Genomic DNA, 20,829 nt, shown 5'->3' with positions numbered 1-20,829 from the left:
GAAAGGAGTTCGTTATAATTGAGTTATGCAATGAAAATAGGCTGTAGCAGCTGGTATGTAACGAGTCACACCATGTCAAATCGGAAATGGGGTTATAGGTGGACTCGTGAGAACTTGGACGCCCAATACCGCTCGTGTGTGCAATCCACTGCCTGTCCGCATTGGTGAAGGAAGGGGAAGGGCTTGATTAGCTATAACTATGAGATTGCTGCTTGGCATCATCACTCATACCCATCACAAGAAAGCAGTGCAGGTATATGGCCGCATATGTAAACTAATCACTTGTGAGCTGCCGTCTGCAGCAGCTTTATCATTCAGACCGTACAGCCCGTTCACTATGTCAAGTCATAGTTTATTACGAAAACCGAGAGCTACGTTTTTCAACTAACTTTAACACCTTCTTTTTCAGTTGAGTTGGTTTAAATCCTTATGCGCAAGGGAAGCACCCCTTAGTGGGCGGAATACCAAGGAAGTGAACTGGTGTTCTATCTGATTTAGTCTAACTCTCATATTCAAAGAGGGGTCCGTGTGCTTCGACGCAGCAGCGTTTCGTAGGGTGACGCGAAACGAAGGCGGTAGTGGAAACTTTGCTGAAACGGTAATGCTATTTAATGAGTTGGTCTCTTAATGCTGAAAGTCGCTGCGAAAAGCGGGTGGATTTTTATTTTCGCTTATAATAGAGGCATAATTAGGAAAGAGCTTGCTCGAGGCAATCAAAGAAGAAAAAAAGGCCGCATTGTTTGGGGTACATCTAAGTAGCTTATGTCCCGGACGCGCGTGCTGTTAGAGTCTACAGCACCGCGCGAGGGAAGGGTTGGTGCCTGCTACCTCCTTCTATACCGACATGTTCATATTAACGGCCGCATTTACGGGCTTACAAAACCCCAGCAGCGATTTCATTTCCACTCTATCATATCGCTGCATATGCGGCGAGACTGATTCCCGAAGCATGAGCTCCTCGATTATATGTTTGCGGAGGATCCTTATCTCACGCTGTGCGCATGCGCGGATGCCGCAGGCGCAAGGACCAGAAGCTGCGCGTAGTCCTGGGCGGACACCGCATCTCGTCGACGCCGCTGCCGGTGACGGTGACCGCGTGCGTGGTGCACCCGAAGTACAAGGGCGTCGCGTACGTGCACGACATCGCCCTCCTGGTGCTTTCCGAGCCCGTGGTGTTCCACGACTTCGTCTCGCCGCTCTGCATCGAAACCGAGGACACGCCGCTGCACGACAAGCAGCTCTTCACCGTCATCGGCTGGGGGCGCGTTGCCGAGGGTACGTGGGAAGCGGGGGCCTGCTCTCTTGGTGAATTGACCTGCTTTCTTGGCGAGTTGGCCTGCTCTGTTGGCAGAATAACTCGCTTGGCGAGTTATTTTGCCGCGTGCAACGAACATGGCGGATTGACTTGAAGGAGCGTAAAAAATTACTCGATCTGTCGTGACTAGAAAGAGTTGTAACGGGATAAAGTATTCGCTAGGGTCGCTTCGCCGTGTTCTCTTGCGTGTTTATTGAACCGCGGTCGTCGCTTTGTGAAATGCAATCTCTGTGCGTAATTCTGCAGCTGATATCATCCTCATTTTCCGCCACCAGTACTATCGAGGCAGCACCGCGTGCTGTGTTTGGCTTTAGCAATTATGTTTAACAGGTTGTGTTATTCTTTTGGATTCTAACGGACGGACGCACAAACTATGGGATAGATTTCTTGGGGAAGTCACCAAAGCATGTTTACGCGTTTGAAACAGAAAGCCCAAAGAAAGAAGCAATAAAATTGGAAACATTCTGGATGACGATGGCCTATTTTACGTCACCTTCGGGTGGTTTTGTTCTTTTTTTTGGGGGGGGGGGGTACACTGCAAAATGGCTGATTGACGTGTTGAGGACCAACATAGAAGAGGCGAGAGGTCGGTGTGTAGCTGGCGACGGGAACATAATTGCCTGCAGTCATTGTTTGACAATGTATAAATTCAGTGGCCTCATCAATCTCCCCCCATCCCCCTCCCCCCAATCTCACCCTCCCAGTTTTTTTTTTCTGGGGAGAAAGGGGGGGGGGTCCCCCTTTCCATCTATGCATACGCCAGTGCACAATACGTAGCATGTTACCTACCGTTGCCTTTTCTACGATAGTGCACAAAAGGGGGTGAATTCTCTTATTCACTCTGACGATTGCTCTCTACAGACCTTTCACTCAACGTTGCAGGTTCTAGAATGACAACAATTTTACTCTGCATAAGAATGTCTGCTGGCGAAAGTTGCTGCCCAAAAAGATAAGTGCCATGCGTTAGTAGATTACGCAAAGTGCGGAGCTCAACAACTTTCTTTTGTGGTCACCTAGACCATATTTCAGTCGGGCTCTGGAAATGACAGTACGCAAGTAATTGCAATCCTATTTTTTTCTTTTTATTCGCTATAGCTCAAAATTGTGTTCACCGTGTTTAAAAAAAAACTAGAGCATAAATGTGCACTTCGACACGTGTAATAGCTTAGGGGTGTCACAGTGTATACAAGATTCAGAGTGACAGCGAACGGGAAGTTTTGCAGGCAGATTGGTAAAAGAGGGGCAACAGCGAAAGCTTTTGAGAGGGTTCACATTAAAAGTAACTTGTACTGATAAAAGTGATTCTACTCCCTAACCCGGCCCGCTGTTTCGACACCCCTATCTAATTAACGTATGTTTCCGAGGAACCAAACGGCACTGCGAGTTTGTTCTGTCAGTAGAGGCACTATGTGTCCCGTGCATTCCTTGCTGGACGCAGTGAGCCAGACGAGTGATGTGCTGAAGCTGGCCAAGGTCCCGCTCATGAGTCTAGCCCTGTGCAAGGAGAAACTGGGCGAAGATATCCTCGACACCAATCTCTGCGCGGGGGGACAGAAAGAGGACACGTGCCAGGTACGCGTGCTTTCCTCTGCTCCCCGGCTGTCCTTTAAAGGGGCCATGCAGACAAAATATGTTTGTTTCATTCGAAAGATTTCGTGTTGGATAGTGTCCCCAGCGCTTGTCCGGATGCAAACGATGTTTTATTCACTGAGAAATTAGTCAATTAAAGTTCAAATTTTTATTTTCCCGCTAAATCCTGTGTTTTCGTGGTCTGCAATGACATCACAGGAACCGAACGCTCTTCAGCCGAATGCGAAGCCTTGTTTACCGTTAGCGAACCTAGATGGCGCCACCATACCGCGGAAAGCCGTTTTCTGCCTTTGGTTTGTTTTTACCGTATTTAAACCTGGCTTGTTTTTGTTCAAGGAGAAAATGATCGTTTCGTGAAACATAGTGCTCGCTCGACAAATATGGTCATGTAAGACACCGTTACTTGCGTCAATCGGCCAGTGCCGTCTGACCCAACCCCAAAGCCCCACAGTTCTGTGCAGCTAAACCAAGCATAGTGCGCGCAGTACCAACAGCAGTACGCATCGGTACTTCTATGTTTACGTGTGCTTTCGTAACTTCCGCTGTTTGTCCCACCATTCTTACTGCTTTAAAAAGAATGTGCCCTAAATTTAGGCGCAAATAGCTCGTTCAGCAAGCTTATAAGCTCTGTCTAATTTGCGTTTGTTTTTGCCGGCCTCCGCCAATCGCAGGGCTGGGTGGTATGACATCATAGGGTCTGTTGCGGAAAATCAGCTAGTCGGTTGCATGGCCATTCAATTTTCTGTAGCTTATTTGAGAGAAGTTTACGTTAAAAGTTGTGTCAGTATGATTCTAACGAGGCAATCTTTTGAACGAACCAAACTTGTGTTGTGTGAAGGCTGCCATGGGAAGCCGTACTGGGGACGAGTGGCTCTTTGTTCGGGCCTTGTTCTTTAAAAGAAAATGTCAAAAAGAAAATGTCAAATTGTTCTAGATGCAGAGGCGCGCAGTCCCAAATGTTCGTTAGGCACTTTGTTAAAGGAATGCTTGAGCCATGCTTCGTTTTCTTTCCGAGAGAGTGGCATAGATTACCCGTGTCTCTACGTCACTACGCCCGTTGTCGCTTTTTCACGAACAAAGATGGGAGAGAAAGAACAAATGGGTGAGATTACACGAGAAGGGTATTCGGAGTTGAGGGAACTATGGAGTAGCGAGCTACGCTGGCTGTAGTAGTGACCGCTAAGCCTGCTATTATGAGTCGTACGGCGTGCTTATTTCGATGGCGGTCGCACAAGACGCGTCGTGCACAGCCGGAGATTGTGCGATTAGCCGCCACATCGCAGTCCTACGGGCGTACTAAAGGCCTGAAACTGAAAATCGACTCACATCCTGGTGTGGCAGCATCACGCATCCTTCCCTCTCATGCGAGATTATTTGAGGCGTGCAACGCCTGATGCCTGCCGAGGAACGAAACCAGTGTGTACAGAATTTGCTAGACGAGTTAAGGAACGTCAACTGATACAAACTATCAACACTCGATACAGCCGTCCTCTTCGGGACAGGCGTTACCTACGACGGTATGTCGCCATAACTTCGTACGCGAGAAGCGGGGTGGGTAGGTCTTTTTCACCGCGGTTGGTGTCCACAGAAAAGTGACAGCGAGGCTTTCGTGAAGTGTGGAGCCTTTGTAACGGAGTCGAGGGCCGTGTGTGCCCCGCTGCAGGGCGACAGCGGCGGCCCGCTGATGTTGCAGCTCGGCGACGGCCGCTGGCTTCAGGTGGGCGTGGTCTCCTGGGGCATCGGCTGCGGACGCCCCGGCTACCCGGGCATCTACACGCGCGTCGCAAGGTGCGTCGGCGAAGCGCGCTCATTCCGCCAGTGCAGCTCGGGTACAAGCAGGGGTCGAACGCAGCACTTCAACTGAAGGAGAAGCTGCTTCAACATGCAGGTACAAGGACTCCCATAATAGGCATCCCGAGAGGATGTAGGCGTGTGCACAGAGCGCTGTAGAGAGAGAGAGAGAGAGAGAGAGAGAGAGAGAGAGAGAGAGAGAGAGAGAGAGAGAGAGAGAGAGAGAGAGAGAGAGAGAGAGAGAGAGAGAGAGAAGTCTTCATTTGGTGCTCGAGGTGGGCTTTCAAGAGTCTTAAACGGCCTCTTTCCTTTAAATTTGCTCACCGATCGAATTCGGCCTCTTTCCCGTAGGCGATCTGTAAAACGGGTTTTGGACCTCCGAAAGGGCGCTCCGTATAGGGCCTACGGAAGGGTCGTCCGTAGGTTATGGAGCGCTACGGAGCAAAAAGAAAACAGGCTTTAGTCGTCAGACAGAGTTCCTTGGATCCTAGTGGCGGATTCAGACATCCGGGCTGCTGTGAGTACTGCCTCCAGAGTAGCGGCGAGCAGAACAGTTTCTCGTTGTTGTGCTGTCTTAATATCGTACTTCACGGAGTGTGTTGATATCTGAATTGGTATTATTGCTTAACGCGTAAGACCTCGTGGAGTTTGTCAAAGGTTCGTTTAGCAGTTACCTTGGTATGGGCTTTGCGTTGCGTCTATGCTCTTGACGTATCGACCGGTTGGCGCTATTGAGCGCTGGTAAGAAATAACAATGATTCACACTTGTTGCTACATCAGTTATAAGATTATGGGATTGTTGAATGCATACGCTGCCGTATGTATGTATGTATGTATGTATGTATGTATGTATGTATGTATGTATGTATGTATGTATGTATGTATGTATGTATGTATGTATGTATGTATGTATGTATGTATGTATGTATGTATGTATGTATGTATGTATGTATGTATGTATGTATGTATGTATGTATGTATGTATGTATGTATGTATGTATGTATGTATGTATGTATGTATGATTTTTGTATGTAGAAAGAGGGAAATATTTCGTGATCCATTCTCACCTCGTTCCCCCTCAAAGCACAAGCTTTCCTGCATGACGACTCTGCTTACAGTGGTGCATCCTTTACAGGCGGCTTATTCTGGAGAACAAGTGTATCGTTTAAATGAAGTCTTGCAGTGAAAACAGCGTAATGTAACGAGTCATTCTGCCACAAAAAAGGGGGAACGTGGCTCGCGAGAACGCGCATGCTTAATCCCACTCGTTTGTGTAATACGCTGCCTGCCCTCGTCGATTTTATAATGGGTCCGGTTTCGGGTTATTTGCGGTTATGAATTTATAATGTGTCCGGACATGCGAATTTAAGTTGCGCGTCTTAGATAATTGATCAGCTAATTAGTACGTTGTAAGAGTTTTCTTACGTCCGCGTGTGGTTCTACTTCGCAGGTCACCTGTCACTGAGGTTGTGTGCTTGCGCGTACGATTTGTCATCAGCTTCCTTGTTCCTGCCAATTCCTTTTAAAATGCAATTGGAGCTACCCTCTTCCGTAATCCCCCCGTCGCAGGTACTCGGAGTTCATCTGGAGCGTGACCAAGGGCCGACTGTGCACGCAGGCGGACGACACGCGCACACTGGAGCTGGAGAACGCTATCAGGCCGCTCAAGAAGCCCAACCTTAACTGTGAGGGCCGAGGAATGCGCGGACGCGCACGCGTCCTCCATTCCCTTCGCGGGTATTATAAACTCACTCAACGAATGCTTGAAATCACATCGCGCTTTTCTTTGCACGCAGCCTGCGGTGTGGCCAGCCGTTATGGCCACGGGCGCATTGTCGGCGGGTCCCAGGTGTTCGCCCACAAGTTTCCCTGGCTGGTAAGATACGCAGCACAGCCACTTTGGGCTGATCTTCTTCGAATTAAACGGGGGGCCGAAACTTTCCAGATTTGAAATAAAACTAATACATTTCGCGAGTGTCAAGCCAGTGGATCAGTAAGTACTGACCGCTGCCTAAGTTGTAGGACTCGCTTAAGGGATGCTTACGTTATACTGTCTTATATCCGGAGCCCATGCAAGGGTAATCGAAACGTGTTGATTGCTAACGTAATTGCTAGATAGCGAAGATGTATGCGATAAAAGTTCTTTCCCTGCAGGCCGCAGTCATGTTTCGGGGTAACCTGTCTGGATCTGCGGCCTACATTGGCAAAGGATTCGTGCTTACGGCAGCCGGGGTAATAGGAACTGAGTAAGTTTTCTGCTTCTAAAGGCGAGCAAATTAGTTTCTCACTCGCACATAATCCACGGCGCGTATTTTACCGAGGGGGCACGCCTGTTTCTATTGCCATTGAGCCAATCACCACTCGTCTCCAGGAGCCAAATACTTGCCGCAGCAGCGTAGTGCTGGAGTCGCGCCACGATTTCGGCCAGTGCTGGCCATGATGGGTGAGTCATCAGTGGTTCCAAAGAAAGGTGAATCGGAGCCAGGTCGCAAGCACACCAATGTGCAGACGCCTACCCTAGCGTTTGTTGAGCTTTTCCTAGTTGGTGACCTTGACGTGGAAGCGAAGAACAAGGCGCGGAATGGATTTTCAACAGATTAAAGCGGCCATGCAGACAAAATACAAGTTTGCTTCATTCGAAAGATTGCCTCGTTAAAATCACACTGACACCACTTTTAACGCAAACTTCGCTCAAATAAGCTGTATAATTGGGAGGAAAGGGAATGGCCATGCGACTCAGTCGCTCATTTCCCGCAACAAACCTATGATGTCATATGCACAGCCGTGCGATTGGCTGAGGTCGGCAAAAGCAAACGCAAGTTAGGCAGGGCTTATAGGCTTGCAGACCGAGCTATTTGCGCTTAAGTGTAATTCATATTCAATTTGCAGCAGTAAGACTGGCGGGGTAAAAAATTGAAGTTACGAAAGTACAAGTATACATAAAAGCCCCAGGGCGTACTGCTGTTGGTACTGCGCGCACTATGCTTGTTATAGCTGCACACCAGTGCGTAGTTTCGCGTTGTCTCAATCGACACCGGCCGATTGGCATAAGCGACATTGTCTTACGTGACCCTGTTTGTCGAGCATACCCCATGTTTTACGAAGCAATTACTACCTACTGTAACAAAAACGAGCCAGATGCAAATACGGTCAGAAACAAAGCAAATGCGGACAGCGTTCGTGCACAGTATGGTGGCGCCATCTAGGAGAACTGACGGTAAACAAGGCGCTCCGCAGTACACTGAGTACTAAACGACGCACTAGCGTTCGTTTGAAGACGTGCCGTTGTTACGTCATCGCAGACGTCACGAAACACACGATTTGGCGGAAGAATCAAAATTTTAACCTAAATTGATTAATTTAGGGAATAAAATATCAGGGAATAAACCTTCGTTTGCTGCCGGAGAAGCACTGGGGGCACAATAAAACACCTAACCTTTTGAATAAAACAAACTAGTATTTTGTCTGCGTGGCCTCTTTTAAGGCTCTCACATTCCTGCCGCTGTACTGAGTGATATTTCTATCATGCGTCACTCCGTGATCAGCCTCCAGTTGTTGGTTCGATTTCAACAAGGCAATGACGAGATCTAAGCCCCAAGACCTGCATCGTATTCATCCCTTCACCTCCATAGTCTAGCGCATATAGTTGGCGGTATGTGTATAGTGTTGCATTGTGACTATCTTAGGCCGTTGATTTTGTCTCAACCGGAAAGTTATCGTATAAGTACTCCCCTGCAAATCATCCGCATAGCACTATGCTCATAGCCATCGCCCTAGCAACGTCATCTTCCGCGTCATCGCCGTGGTATTGTAAATGTAATAGCGTGAACTAGAGCGCTGGCGTCGGCAGTGACCTGTGCTATGACCGGTAGTTGTACAAGTCCTCGTACCCCCATCTTGGATTTCACGCATGTATGGCCATTAGAATCCATGCAAGCATGCGAAAACGCTCTGTGGTACAGAACTTACAAGGTAGTGACCAAAAATTGTCGGAAGCAGTTGACCTTATTGTTGCTCTCGCTTCAACAGAACTCCTTTTTTGGGCCTTGGAACGCACCGGCGATAACTGCACTACAGTGAACTAGAAACGTGTAACTGCACGGTTTGCTCTCCTTTGTGCCCATTAAAGCAACCAATTGCCTCCACTAAAACGATAAGTTTAAGCATCAGGCGACTATACTTTCTACCTGATGTTGGAAAAAGAGTCTTGTTGGCTGTCCAGAAAAGGAGAGAGAGTGCGTGAGAGAGCGGGAGAGTGGAAATGGCATGGACAGACGTAGTCCGTGAAGGTGTGGCCGTGAAAGGTTCCGAAGAAAACGTGAGGTGAATGGCACACACCTAGCTGTCGCCCAAATGGACGGCCGATTGCACGAAATGGGATAGCGTTCGCCTAAAACTGGACGCTTTAGATTTTCTGCCAGTTTGTTGTAAGCCATTTCTAGATTGGTAAGTGAGGACTGAGAACTGCCTCGTTGCAAAGCACGCGCAATAACTGCTACCTTTGGGTAGGGACGCGAAACAAGCGCGTTGATTGCGAGCGGCACAAGCTAGCACAGGCGGCGGGCGGACACGAGGGACGCGCGTGGGAAAGGACAGCCCACTGTACGGTGCGTGGAGCTGCATTCCCCCTCCTCTTCCTTCCAACAGCCCTGAGACGGACTCCGGACAATGACGGAAGCTTCCTCCCCTTTCCAGGCGATGCGTGCGAGGGCACGAGGTCGTGCGATGGAGTGGAGCAACGAGCTTTACATTTTGTTCCTGCCTTCTTAACATTCAGCTTGATTATCAATCCGAAGTTACGGTGCAGTCTTCATACAAATTGTATTAATCACTATTACAAGCGGGTACACAGAAAATCGTGCCGTCTCTGCGCTGTCCATTCAGGCGTATGAGCCCGCATTTGTCATCATGTTACGTCTTATCTAAATATTTCCGAACAATTTCCGCCACAAGAAACACCCGATTGAACAAAATACCTACTTTAGACAATGCCTTCGCACTTAGCCGGATTAAGTAAAGCCCTGCGGTATACCCATTGCCACACGAACACAAATTAAGGCACACCGATAAGTCGCACCCAGGTTCCGTTTAAAAATCGTGACTGAAGATCGTGTTACGCGAAAACGTATCCCCGTGGTAAAATGCGTTGTTCATCCGGCAAGCGAGCGTCGTCTATCTGCGAGCCCAACGCGTGCGCGCTGCACGCAGGGCCACGGCGCACCCGGAGCGGCTGCAGGTCCGCCTGGGCGTGCACGACCTGAGCCGACCGCAGGTGCAGGGCACGGCGCACAACGTGAGCCGCGTGTACCAGCACCCAAACTACCGGCACCCGTACTACGACGCGGCGCTGCTGCGCCTCAGCGGACCCGTGGCCAGCACGGCCGACCACGTGCGCCCCATCTGCCTGCCCCAGTCGCCCGACCGGTACATGCCCGGCACCAAGACGCTCGTGGCCGGATGGGGACGCGTGCACACCCGTGAGTCCAGTGGGGGCGTCGTCCGCGCATGCGCACACGCCCCTCGCTGCTTTCGCCCCGAGCTCCTTCCTTGGTTCTATCCTGCACTCGCTCAAACGGTAGAGGTTTCCCACTTGCCTGTTTTAGCGGAAGTTCCAAAAAGGGAACGGTGGGAGGTATAAAGCTGCTATAAATATTGTCACGATGACGCAGTCGGTTAGAAGGAAAAACAAGTTTATTGGAACGAACTTGTGCTCCCCTAACAACTCAAAAAATACACACGCGGCGAAGCAGCAGTCAACAAAGTGATGTGCGCATGCTAGTGTCGGCGAATAGAATGCCGCGGCGTCTGCTCTGCGGGCATTTATCTTTCGGCGCGGCTGTTTCTCGAACCTTCGAATCACGTCTAGAACTCTGTGGATAAAAGAAGACTATTCTTAACTAGTGGCATTAGGGCGAAACATTCTCCCTATCAAATGATATAATCCGTGCGGCATAAGAAATAATGGAGCATGCGCTTCACTCGGGGCAAAAATAACACAGCCCGGCGCAGCCTGGCGGTAAAAGCAAAAACATAAATAAACAAATCCAATGCATGGTTCGCAGCAACATTATATGAATATAAAACGTTTGTGTGCCTGTCACACCTAGTGACTCCGTATTAATGAAGGTGTCGCCTTATTTCCGGAGTAGAGGGAGAGAGACCAGTGTTGGAGGAAGACTTCCTAATCGAACGTAACAGAAGTTTTAAGGTGTAGATTGAATTACAAGAAAGAATAGCAGCTGGGCACTAGAATTCTAGCGCGAATAAAGCAGGGCCCGTTCACACGAATGTATGGTCGCAGCGAAATATACATTGATGGCGGTACCTATGTGATAATTCTGTGTTCAGCTTCGTTTCAATGTACTCGAATGAATGATTTGTGCAGCCAACGATAAAATTTCGACGGATGACGATGTCGAGCATACGATTTGATTCAAAACTTCTGTCTGTGCTGGGATCACGCAGTGAAAGCATGACGTTCTGCATTGCGTGTTGCCGCAAGGCAGATGACATTTTTTAATGAAATAGTATGCACTCTGCTGTCCTCTCATTCGCCAAATTTGTTTTGTTGGCGGCATAGATTGATAATCTTAACGCAGTGTAGTGCAGCTAAATTACGAGATTCCCTTATAGTGAAGAGGATCAACCTACTGTGACGTTGCCACCGGTGCCACCGTTCGAACCATCCCGCGTGCGTACAATGCCTGCCCTTCGCGGGTACGGGCCCAAGCCGATTTTTAAGCGCCCGCAACGCTGGTGGAGGCGACGCGTACGCGCGGGGAGCAAACAATGACCGGCCGGTCCCCCTTTCGTTCCCCAACGCGCCATCCTTTCTCTCCACGCAACCCGTGGAAGGTACAAGAAGGCGCGGGAACAAGCCCCCGTGGTCGCCTTCTCCACCCGACGCCAAGTGATCTTGCCGGAGGAAGCCGCCGTAGGAGTTATCCGATAGCGTGCTCCTGCATTCCTTCCCGAGAACGAGACGGGTAAGAACGCCAAGTCCTTCATCTTCCACCAACACGAACCAGCGGGACCACAGCTGCACTCCGGGACCACCTCCTCAGCCCAGCGGAGTACGCGTTCCCGGGCTCGAAAGCTCGAGCCCCCGGTGAAGCGGTGATCGTGCGCCTCCCGTGCACCTCATCGGCTCGAGAACAGAGGATTTCGCCTTCACGGCCCAGCACCATACACCCACCTGACACGCTCGTATACCTGATCAAGCAGCCGGACGAGCGCTGACAATACCCCGTCCTCGGGACCGGTGAGGGAGCCGGCACCATTTAAATCCCTATTAATTGAATTTAATGGTTATCTGTTAATACACTCTCGTGTCTCTTTTCCTCTCCACTCTGCGTGGACCCACCCAAACGGGAAACGGTGACCCAGTCCTTTCAGGGCCCGTCACACTACGTACCGACCCCGAAACGGTTGACCGCAGCGCAGCGCGCGTTCTTCGCAGACGGGCCGTTCAGCTCGACGCCGAACGAGGTGTACATGAACGTGGTGCGGAGCGAGCTGTGCAGCCGCCGCTACAACGGCAGCTCGGTGCAGGGCCTCATCTGCGCCAGCGCCAAGGGAAGGGACATCTGCGACGTGAGTGTATACGCCAGGGCCTGGCCTGCTTCTGGCCAAAGAAAGCCCTTACAGCGCAGATGGGCCAGATTTCACGGAGGCAGGAAAATCCAGCGTACCTACACGCTAGTGCTTCCGAAAACACGGCTAGACGGTAGTCGATAGCGGCGCGGCCCAATGAAGGTCTGAGCGGAGGGCAGATAGCTCTGGCCATAGACACGCCGAGTAGAGCGAGGAGGCTGCTGGACTTATATATAACGTCGGTGGGTTTCAGACGGTCATTAGTTTCAGACGGTCATTAGTTTTGGCGTCATTCACACCAAATTTTGACAACTACTGTGCAGGAGGCGCGGAAATTGGAGGGTTCTTCGCAGGCTGCTGCCTGCGTGAGCATTAGAGTCAGGAGGTCCGAACAGATGAAAACGTCAATGGGCGGCAACTATGTGCGGGACTGCCAGGCGCAGGCGATGGTAGTGGTGCTGCAGAAGTTCAAAGCAGTCCTGTTTAGAAGACGGATTAGTTGCAGCAGGCAATCTGGCCTGTGTGTGCCGGTCTTTGTGACGGAAATAGGGAACGGATAATCTGCTATTGTAACGATCCTTAGCCGCCACTAGTCTCCGCCGGCCTGCATGTTGGAACTCTGTTTGGCTCCATGAAGTTTCACCTACTTTTGTAGCCAAACAGCCTAGATACCATGCTTGGGACAGATGAATAGTATTCTTATCGCTGTGCCGTTTGTTCGTAAAACTGTTTCACCCACAACTGGACAGCGCTTTCAGAGACGTAAGCTCGAATACGTAAGACGTAAGGCCGTGTACTTGTTTTTTTGACAATTGTTTTTGTCCCTACTATAACAAATCTTCCTGGGCTTCCGGCTGCCTGTTCATTTATTTTCGAATATCCGCGGTGGCTTGCTGCTGCGGGACATTCTCCAACTTTCTCATTGAATTTTTGCTATTAATTCTGGGACCAAATGAGACATGCATACTATCTCAATGCCCTCGCAGGGCGACGCTGGCGGCCCGCTAATGCAGTTCTACGCGGGCCGCTACTACGCCGCGGGCATCGCTGCCTCGGGTCGAGAAGGCGGCTGCGGCCAGGAGGACGTTCCGGCCGTCTTCACCCGAGTCGGCATCCTGCTCAAGTGGATACGCAAGGTCACGGGCCTCAAGACGCTCTAGCCGCCTCTCCTCCTTCTCCTCCTTCCAGCACTTTTTTGGCGCCACTTTTAAATATACGACGAATATGCCGAACGTTTTTAGCATGTGTCTTTTTGGTTGTTTCGAACCATGCGGCATGGCTTCTTCGGGTGACGAGAAAAGCGTTCTTTTCTGTTTTTCTTTGTCCTGTGCATTTACGCATTGTAATGAATTTTTACGCCATTGTTTTTCTTGTTGTTTTTTTATGTGCGTCATCAATGTGTCATCGCAGCGTCTTGAACTGGTGCACATGCATAAGTGTGCATAGCGTTGACAAAACACGTGCACGCGCGCACACACGCACGCACACACACGCACGCACGCGCGCACACACGCGCGCGTGCACGCACATTCCGACAGATCCAGTTTCCAGTTACAGTGAAAGGACATCCTGACTAAAAACTTGGCGCCTGAGCGAATTACCATTAGGGGTTTCATCCAGTGGCACAGGCATTGTACGATGCGCGCAAAATATTCGGAAATAGTAGTAGTAAAACTTTTATTTGGGGAAGGGAGGGCTAAGGTCACTTGGTGGGGAAAATGGGATTTGAGGGAGGGGATTACACGGGTTGCTTCAGCTACAGGCATTTTTTCTTCTGTTTACTGACAGTTCGGAGGCTTCGCCGGGGTCGTCCTTCGTCAGACTGTTCGCGACAGGCCACTGTTGGCTGCAAATTTGCCTATTTCGTGTAATAAAGACTTATCTAATGTGGCATGTGCTTCTTGGTGTATGGTGTTTAGATAAATGTGTTGAATGGTGTCTAAACGATGTGCATTGAAGAATGGGCATACACATATTAAGTGGTGAAGGTCTGCTTTGGTGTTCGTGTTACAGTAGGGACAATGCGGGGGTGAGGGTGTTGTGGGGCCCTAATGATATGTGGGGTGTAAGCTGCATTGGCGCAAAGCTACTTCTTCGGCTCTTGTTAATGAGGGCATGTTAGCGACATAACCAGATGGTGTCACTTGTTCGTACTGACATTTCTTGCGCTTCTTGAGTCGCTGGATGAATAGGGCAGGTGAAGTAGCCGATGTATAAACTAGCGGAGATGTAACGTTGAGACTCACCTGCTCCGCTGCGTGAGCGGCCGGGTTTCCTGGGCTGGCCTCTTCATGACCCGATGTCCAGTCTATTCGGATGTTCACTTTGTGGCTCATTAGTAGTTCTTTAAGCAGTAATATGGAGTTAACAAGTGAGTTGAGTGAAGGGGGTTTTCGTGGTTCTCGGATTGCTGCGAATGAATAGATGCGCACGTTGGGCGGTGGTTTATAGTCGAGTTCGTAGCAGATGGGGTTAATCGCGCTGTTTATGGCGTGCAGTTCTCCCTCTAATGCGGTTCCATCGTTCCGGTTGAAAGATATTTGCCTGTTAAAAGATGGATTTTCGGGACATGTCTATGCTGCACCGGTATGTGTGGGAGTCACGCTTATATCGGTGAAGATATCAATTTCGTTTGGCCGTTTGGGCGCCATCAGGTAGTGAATACGTTGAGGTCTGGTTGCTGGAAGAGCCCGTGGGATTGGCTTGCTGTGGTGGCTTTCGATTTTGTCTGGTATCGACCAGGGTGCAGGGGGGATGGGGAGCCCAATTGTTGGTGTGGGTTTTTGTTCGTCCCACGCCGGGAGGAGCAATCCTTGGCGGGTGAGACCTCGTTTGCGGTCTGCTTGGTCTTTTGTTTCTTTCATTACAGTAACGATGGGAGGAAGTGCCACTGCCTGCTCAAGGGCTGCCTTTTTTGTGTGTGTTGGAGGCCCGTTATGGTACGCAATGTGGCTCTGTGGAGCACCTGAATGTGTTTGGTGTTGGTCTCATTCAACTCATAGACCGGGGCTCCGAATGATAGAGTGCCAACTGCGAGCGTACGTGCCATCGTTAGGCAGGCTTTTTGACTAGCCCCTCAGTGTTCGTTGGAAAGGCGCTCTATCAATTTCAGCATTGGTTTCCATTTTCGTCTCAGCTCCGTGATCCAAATCTTGCGGCTGTTGCAGCTGGCTAGCGGGAGGCCGAACAGCCGTACGTGCCCACGTTTCATTTGTACTCCGTATTAGGAAGGAAAATAATACATGCATGTGGATAGCGCAGACCTTGTAAAATAGCTTTCACAAGCGGTGTCAACAAAGCACTATCGTGATAAAACGAAACGCGTACGCACAAGTACGAACGAAAACCATGCGATAATGGTCATGAAATAATGCTGTGAATCAGGGGTGTTCACCGGGCAAAATTATCCCATTTTAGCACTATACGCGAGTCTCGCCAATACTGAATCACTCTAAAGTGAAGTTTTGTGATGCGCACTGCGACGTTAACACTTTCGCGTTCCCATTTTCGCTCTTTTTGCACAGTCGCGGGTCCCGAGGAAAAAGTTGGCGTCTTCGGTGAGGTGATTCTCCCCTTCCGCTTCCAAGGACCTTCTGAACTACTAGAGATGAGAACGTCCCAACAATTTTTTTCCTCGCCGTGTCATGTTAATCGCTGCCCCCCCCCCCCCCCCACCTCGTCTGCACCCACCCCCTTCCCGAAAACGTGACTGACTCTAAGCTCATGAGGCGATTGCTACTAAGCTGTGAAAATGCCTGTAATCCTTTACATTTAATTTGAGCTATTGACGCGGCTAACGAGAGTTAAGGCAAACGCCATTATTTGAGCACAACGCTACATTGTTTTTTTTTTACTAGAGTAAGCACAAAAGCAGCCGTTGTTTTTATTCCACATGCAGCATTATATGACTGCGTGTTTAGAACTGTCACGTGGTTAACGGTGTAAAAACAAAAACAACGTTAAGGTAAGCCGGGACCGTGCGCTGCTTGTACTTATTTTATTTGCCTGAACCGAAGTCGTCTATAATCATAATGCCCGTCGCCCGTCTGACTTTTTTGTTATTTTATTTAGCTCCCGTTATTTCCCGGAGCTTTACCCGCCGCGGTGGCTCAGTGGCTATGACGTTGTGCTGCTGAGCCCAAGGGCGCGGGTCCGATTCCCAGCCGCAGCGGCTGCTTTTCTGATGGAGGCGCGAAACCGAAAACGCCCGTGTGTTCGAGATTTCGGCGCACTTCAAAGATCCCGGGGTGACCGAAGTTAATCCGGAGCCCTTTACTACGGCACGCCTCATCGCCTGCGAAACGGCGGCGCATTAAACCCCGCAATCAATCAATTCCCGGAGCTTCTCCTCCCAGCCCCAGCAGCGCTGAGGATCTGACCCCGAGGGTCTCCAAGTGAGCGACTCAGCGACGACGAAAACTGTACATATATTTGCGGTGGAGACAAATGATGACAAATGCCGACTGGGGCCCGACGACGACGCGCGTAGCCTCCTCCTGAAAGTCCCCGCGGCTGTGGTTCCGCACAGGCTCGCGGGTACGTCGTCTGCTTCCGCCACTTCCACTTTAAGAGCTCTGCTGGCCTCCCATCCTCCAGCGATTTTCACATGTGTGTGGGCGCGTTGTTTATTTGTCACAAAGTGCTTACCTTTCAGAGAAGCCCCGCGGCAGCATCCATCGTTGTCATTCGTTTCAGGCGCGATGCATATAAGCGTTTTCCTTGGTTGAAAAAGGTAAACAACACGCACGCGCGCGCGTGAAAGCGGGCCGCAGACGGGAGGCCAGGAGAGCTCCCGAACCGAAAGTGGCGGAAGCAGACGACGTACCTGTGAGCCTCTGCGTTGCTACAGCTTGCGTATTCTACCGATTCCTTTCATCTTGCCCCTCAGGGAAAGGAGACGAGAACTTCTCATCGGGTCGAAGCTTGTCGATGTGCGCATCGTGCATCACCCAAGCCCGGCCGCTTCTTGGAACGGCTGCTGGGACCACTCGCCATGTGGTAGTCCGCCAGAAGGAGCTGATGTTGGCTGAAAAAAAAAAAAAAGGTGAAAATTGTCGGTCACCCTAAACCAGGGCTTATAGCGCTTTGTTCATTAAACCGGCTTTCAGAAGCTCGCCGCGAGCAAAATAACGCAGTTGACACCGGCACTGGCAGTTTCGCCGGTGCTTCCTTTCTTCGTTGTTTTTCAACTACGAGTTTTTATTTCTATTATTGTGTAAAATTAACGATACTCCTATTTCGTCAACGACGTTGCGCGCATTCGCAGTTACCGCACTGGCACAGCACATAGGGCGGTGAGGTTGATAAATTACTGCGCAGAAAATATCCTGCCCGTCCGGTACACAACGAGGCGAAAATAGAGTTCTTGGTAGAATACGCGGAGATGCCGGCTTCGGTTGCGAAGGTATACCCTCGTGTTCAATTCCAGGCTCGCGATGTCGCACTTTTGAGCACGGCCTCAACTTTAAACATTATGAGCGAGTGCTGGTTGCAGTTGTTCCGCGCGTCGCACGAGGGTGCCTGTCGTGACGCCTGATGACCATCGCCGTTCCGATGCCATCCTCGTTATCTTGCCTCTAGCATTTATCGAGGGTTGCAATTAGTGTACTGTTGTAAGAAGGGCGCCTTTCTTACCTGGATGCGGAACGGAGAGCAGCACCTCTTTGAACGCGCACAACCTCCCCTTACTACGCATCCTCGCGACGGCTGAGCGCACGAATTTCCGCTATCGGGACCAGTTCAGCCGCATTAGTTATCGGCATGTCACCCCGTACCATCATGTGCCTACTGCAGATCGCACCGGGCACACTCCCATACCGACGTAAGCGGCGATTCGAAAAACTCGTATATACGGTGAGACGGCTCCACGTGTATACTCACCAGCCTTACAGGAAACCACCCTTTACAGGCAGCAATGCCCCACGAGGAACTACAACGAAAACTCTACTGACAGCTTCACTGTCAAACCAAGTTACAGAAAAGGGTAAGTTTAAGAACTGTTAATAACTGTAATATTTTAGTTCTAGTGCGATGGTTATAAACAATATTTTCTAAAGGAGACATGAAGACAAAACGCAGTTTGGTTACAATGATACCAATTTTATCGCAAGCTTCAAACAACTTATCGAGATATCAAAGAAAACGTCTGAAGCAGTGGCGACACCCCGGCCACATTTTGGCGATTTTTTTGTGACGTCACAAAACTTGTTTTGTGTCTTCAAATAGCTTAAAAACTACCCACGCATCTCTGCTCGCACAAATTTAAGAGCCACTTTTAGTTGGGCGAGTTGCTTGCCAGGGTGATGGTTAACCGCATAAGCGACACCTCTGACTTCCAACAATGCGGAGAATAGCCATTACCACGTTTACATATATAATTGATTTGTTAGAGGGAAAATCTGCAAATAAACCTGTTTATATGACGTTTACAATGTGCGAAAAGCGTTAGATTTAATAATAATAACAATAATCAATCAATCAATCAATCAATCAATGTTTATTATAGTGCCCAGGAACAGCGGAGGCCTTCGTGCTGGAGCACTCAGAGGGGAAAATGCAGCATTGTAGTACATCAACAATTTGCTAATAAACACTCAGTGAGCAAAAAAAAAAGAAAGAAAGAAAGAAAGACCTACAAAAAACGGCAAAGAAGATTAGAAATAAAACAGTGCAATCCAACCGACTTTACACAATCAAGTCGTGCTGGCGCACAGGAAAGGTAGAAGACAGTAATGAAATGCATCAACAGCTGGCAAAAGAACAGTGAGTGAGCAAAAAATAAGAAGAAGAAACTACAACTTCAAAGAAGAATAAAAATACCATAGTGTAATTTTAGGCAACATTACGCAATCAATAGAAACTGTAATGTCTGGTCAATTGCAAGAAGACATCTTACAATAAGCGTAACTATACGGAAGGGTGAGTGAAAAGAAGAAAGTTTTTACAAGATTCGGGAAGCGTACATTTTCAGTTTTAAATGGACGCATGAAGTGAATATGGCAACTTTTAATGATAAAAACGGCAGAAAAAGAAAAATTCTACGATAATTACAGTCCAGTCGCAGTATCAGCACAATACACGAATAACCAGGAACAAGAACAAGCTCGGTGAAGTCAATGCACACGTCAGGACGACAAGTGAAGAAAAAGAGCACTGCCAAGATGAACCTAGTGTGTCAGAGCTGACAACCCGGCCAAAAACTCCCGAAGAGGACGCTGAAAGATATCGAGCTCCTCGGAGTGAACATTATGCAGATGCTGCATCCTTTGAAGAGGAGAACGTGTGCTGAGAGCTCCAGCTGCTTTAAAAGGGTGGGCGAGCCTTGTAGCTTTTTGTGGAACGCGAAAACTGATTGATTCAAGTAGTTCCGGGCATAAAATAATACCATGAAGCAATTTGTACATGAAAAGAAGGTCTGAGTGGGTCCGCCGGAAACTTAGAGAAACAGTTATAGGGATAGGCTCCGAAGGAAAACGATGCCTAAATATTGATGAAAATTTGGTTTGTGCACGCTCTATACGTTGACAGTTGGAACTACAGGTTCCATTCCAAATGACAGAAGCATATTCTAGTTGCGGAATACAAAGCGTTCTGAATAGTTTTAGGAATGAAGAAGGAAACCGGAATTCTCGAGAAAACCTGCATACAGCCCCAAGAGAGCGTAGCGCCCGCCTAGTAAGTTGAGTGACATGAGGTGAGAAAGTTAAGGCACTGTCGAAAAGCACGCCGAGGTCTCTGATCTCTTCAACTCTAGACAAGTAACCGCCGTTAATACTGTAGCAAAATAAAGTGCGGTTCGTTTTCCTGCTATAAGACATGACCTTTGTTTTTGTAGAGTTAAGATTTAATCTATTGTCTGAGCACCACTTGGAAAATTAGGATATATCTTGCTCCAGGGCAATGCAGTCATTAATGGGCTCAATCCGTCTGAATATTTTAATGTCGTCAGCGTAAAGAAGGAAAGAAGACATTTAATTGCGGCTGACACATCATTAACAAAAATGGAGAACAAGAGAGGCCCCAACACGGAGCCTTGAGGCACACCGCTTGTTGATCTGTACAGAGCAGACGTCTGCCCGTTCACGCTAACGAAACTGAACCGGTTATCTAGATAACTACCCAACAATGCCACGAGTGGTGTATCAATTCCTACCTGTAAAAGCTTAATAATAATAATAATAATAATAATAATAATAATAATAATAATAATAATAATAATAATAATAATAAGAAGAAGAAGAAGAAGAACAAGAAGAAGAAACTTCAAATCGTCTATCGACCGCAGTTCAAGTTACGTTTCACGTCGTTCCGTTTATGCTACGACGAACGGACGCAACAAAAAGCTCACAAAGGCCCTCCCCATTTGGCCTGACAATTATGCGCTACCAGAGAGAGAGAGAGAGAGAGAGAGAGAGCAGCCTGAAACAAAACCAAAGGAGGACAGCCCTGCCTACGGCAAGACAATCCTACTTGCGCTGCCCGGACATGTCCCACTCTCCTTTTTACTGGTACCGGAAAGGGACCGCGCGATAAGGCGTGC

General features: G+C 49.1%; 1 protein-coding gene across 1 annotated transcript in view; it reads left to right on the top strand.

Moving 5' to 3' along the window:
* The window catches only part of LOC144174011 (transmembrane protease serine 9-like), a gene marked incomplete in the record, with an annotated part of 15,477 nt that extends 1,904 nt beyond the window's left edge, over positions 1-13,573 (top strand). Inside the window, 9 exon segments of the mRNA XM_077702414.1 lie at positions 1,019-1,275; positions 2,754-2,887; positions 4,569-4,693; positions 6,267-6,382; positions 6,494-6,573; positions 6,852-6,943; positions 9,906-10,174; positions 12,157-12,290; positions 13,277-13,573. Coding sequence (XP_077558540.1) covers positions 1,019-1,275; positions 2,754-2,887; positions 4,569-4,693; positions 6,267-6,382; positions 6,494-6,573; positions 6,852-6,943; positions 9,906-10,174; positions 12,157-12,290; positions 13,277-13,450 — 1,381 coding nt within the window.
* Positions 13,574-20,829: the final 7,256 nt, after the last annotated feature.

The sequence above is a fragment of the Haemaphysalis longicornis genome, unplaced genomic scaffold, assembly GCF_048455015.1.
Source record: "Haemaphysalis longicornis isolate Haplotype H1 unplaced genomic scaffold, Haemaphysalis longicornis Haplotype H1 scaffold_3, whole genome shotgun sequence".
NCBI lineage: Eukaryota > Metazoa > Arthropoda > Arachnida > Ixodida > Ixodidae > Haemaphysalis > Haemaphysalis longicornis.
The sequence above is the reverse complement of the archived record's forward strand: the minus strand, read 5'-3'. Positions and strand labels throughout refer to the sequence as shown.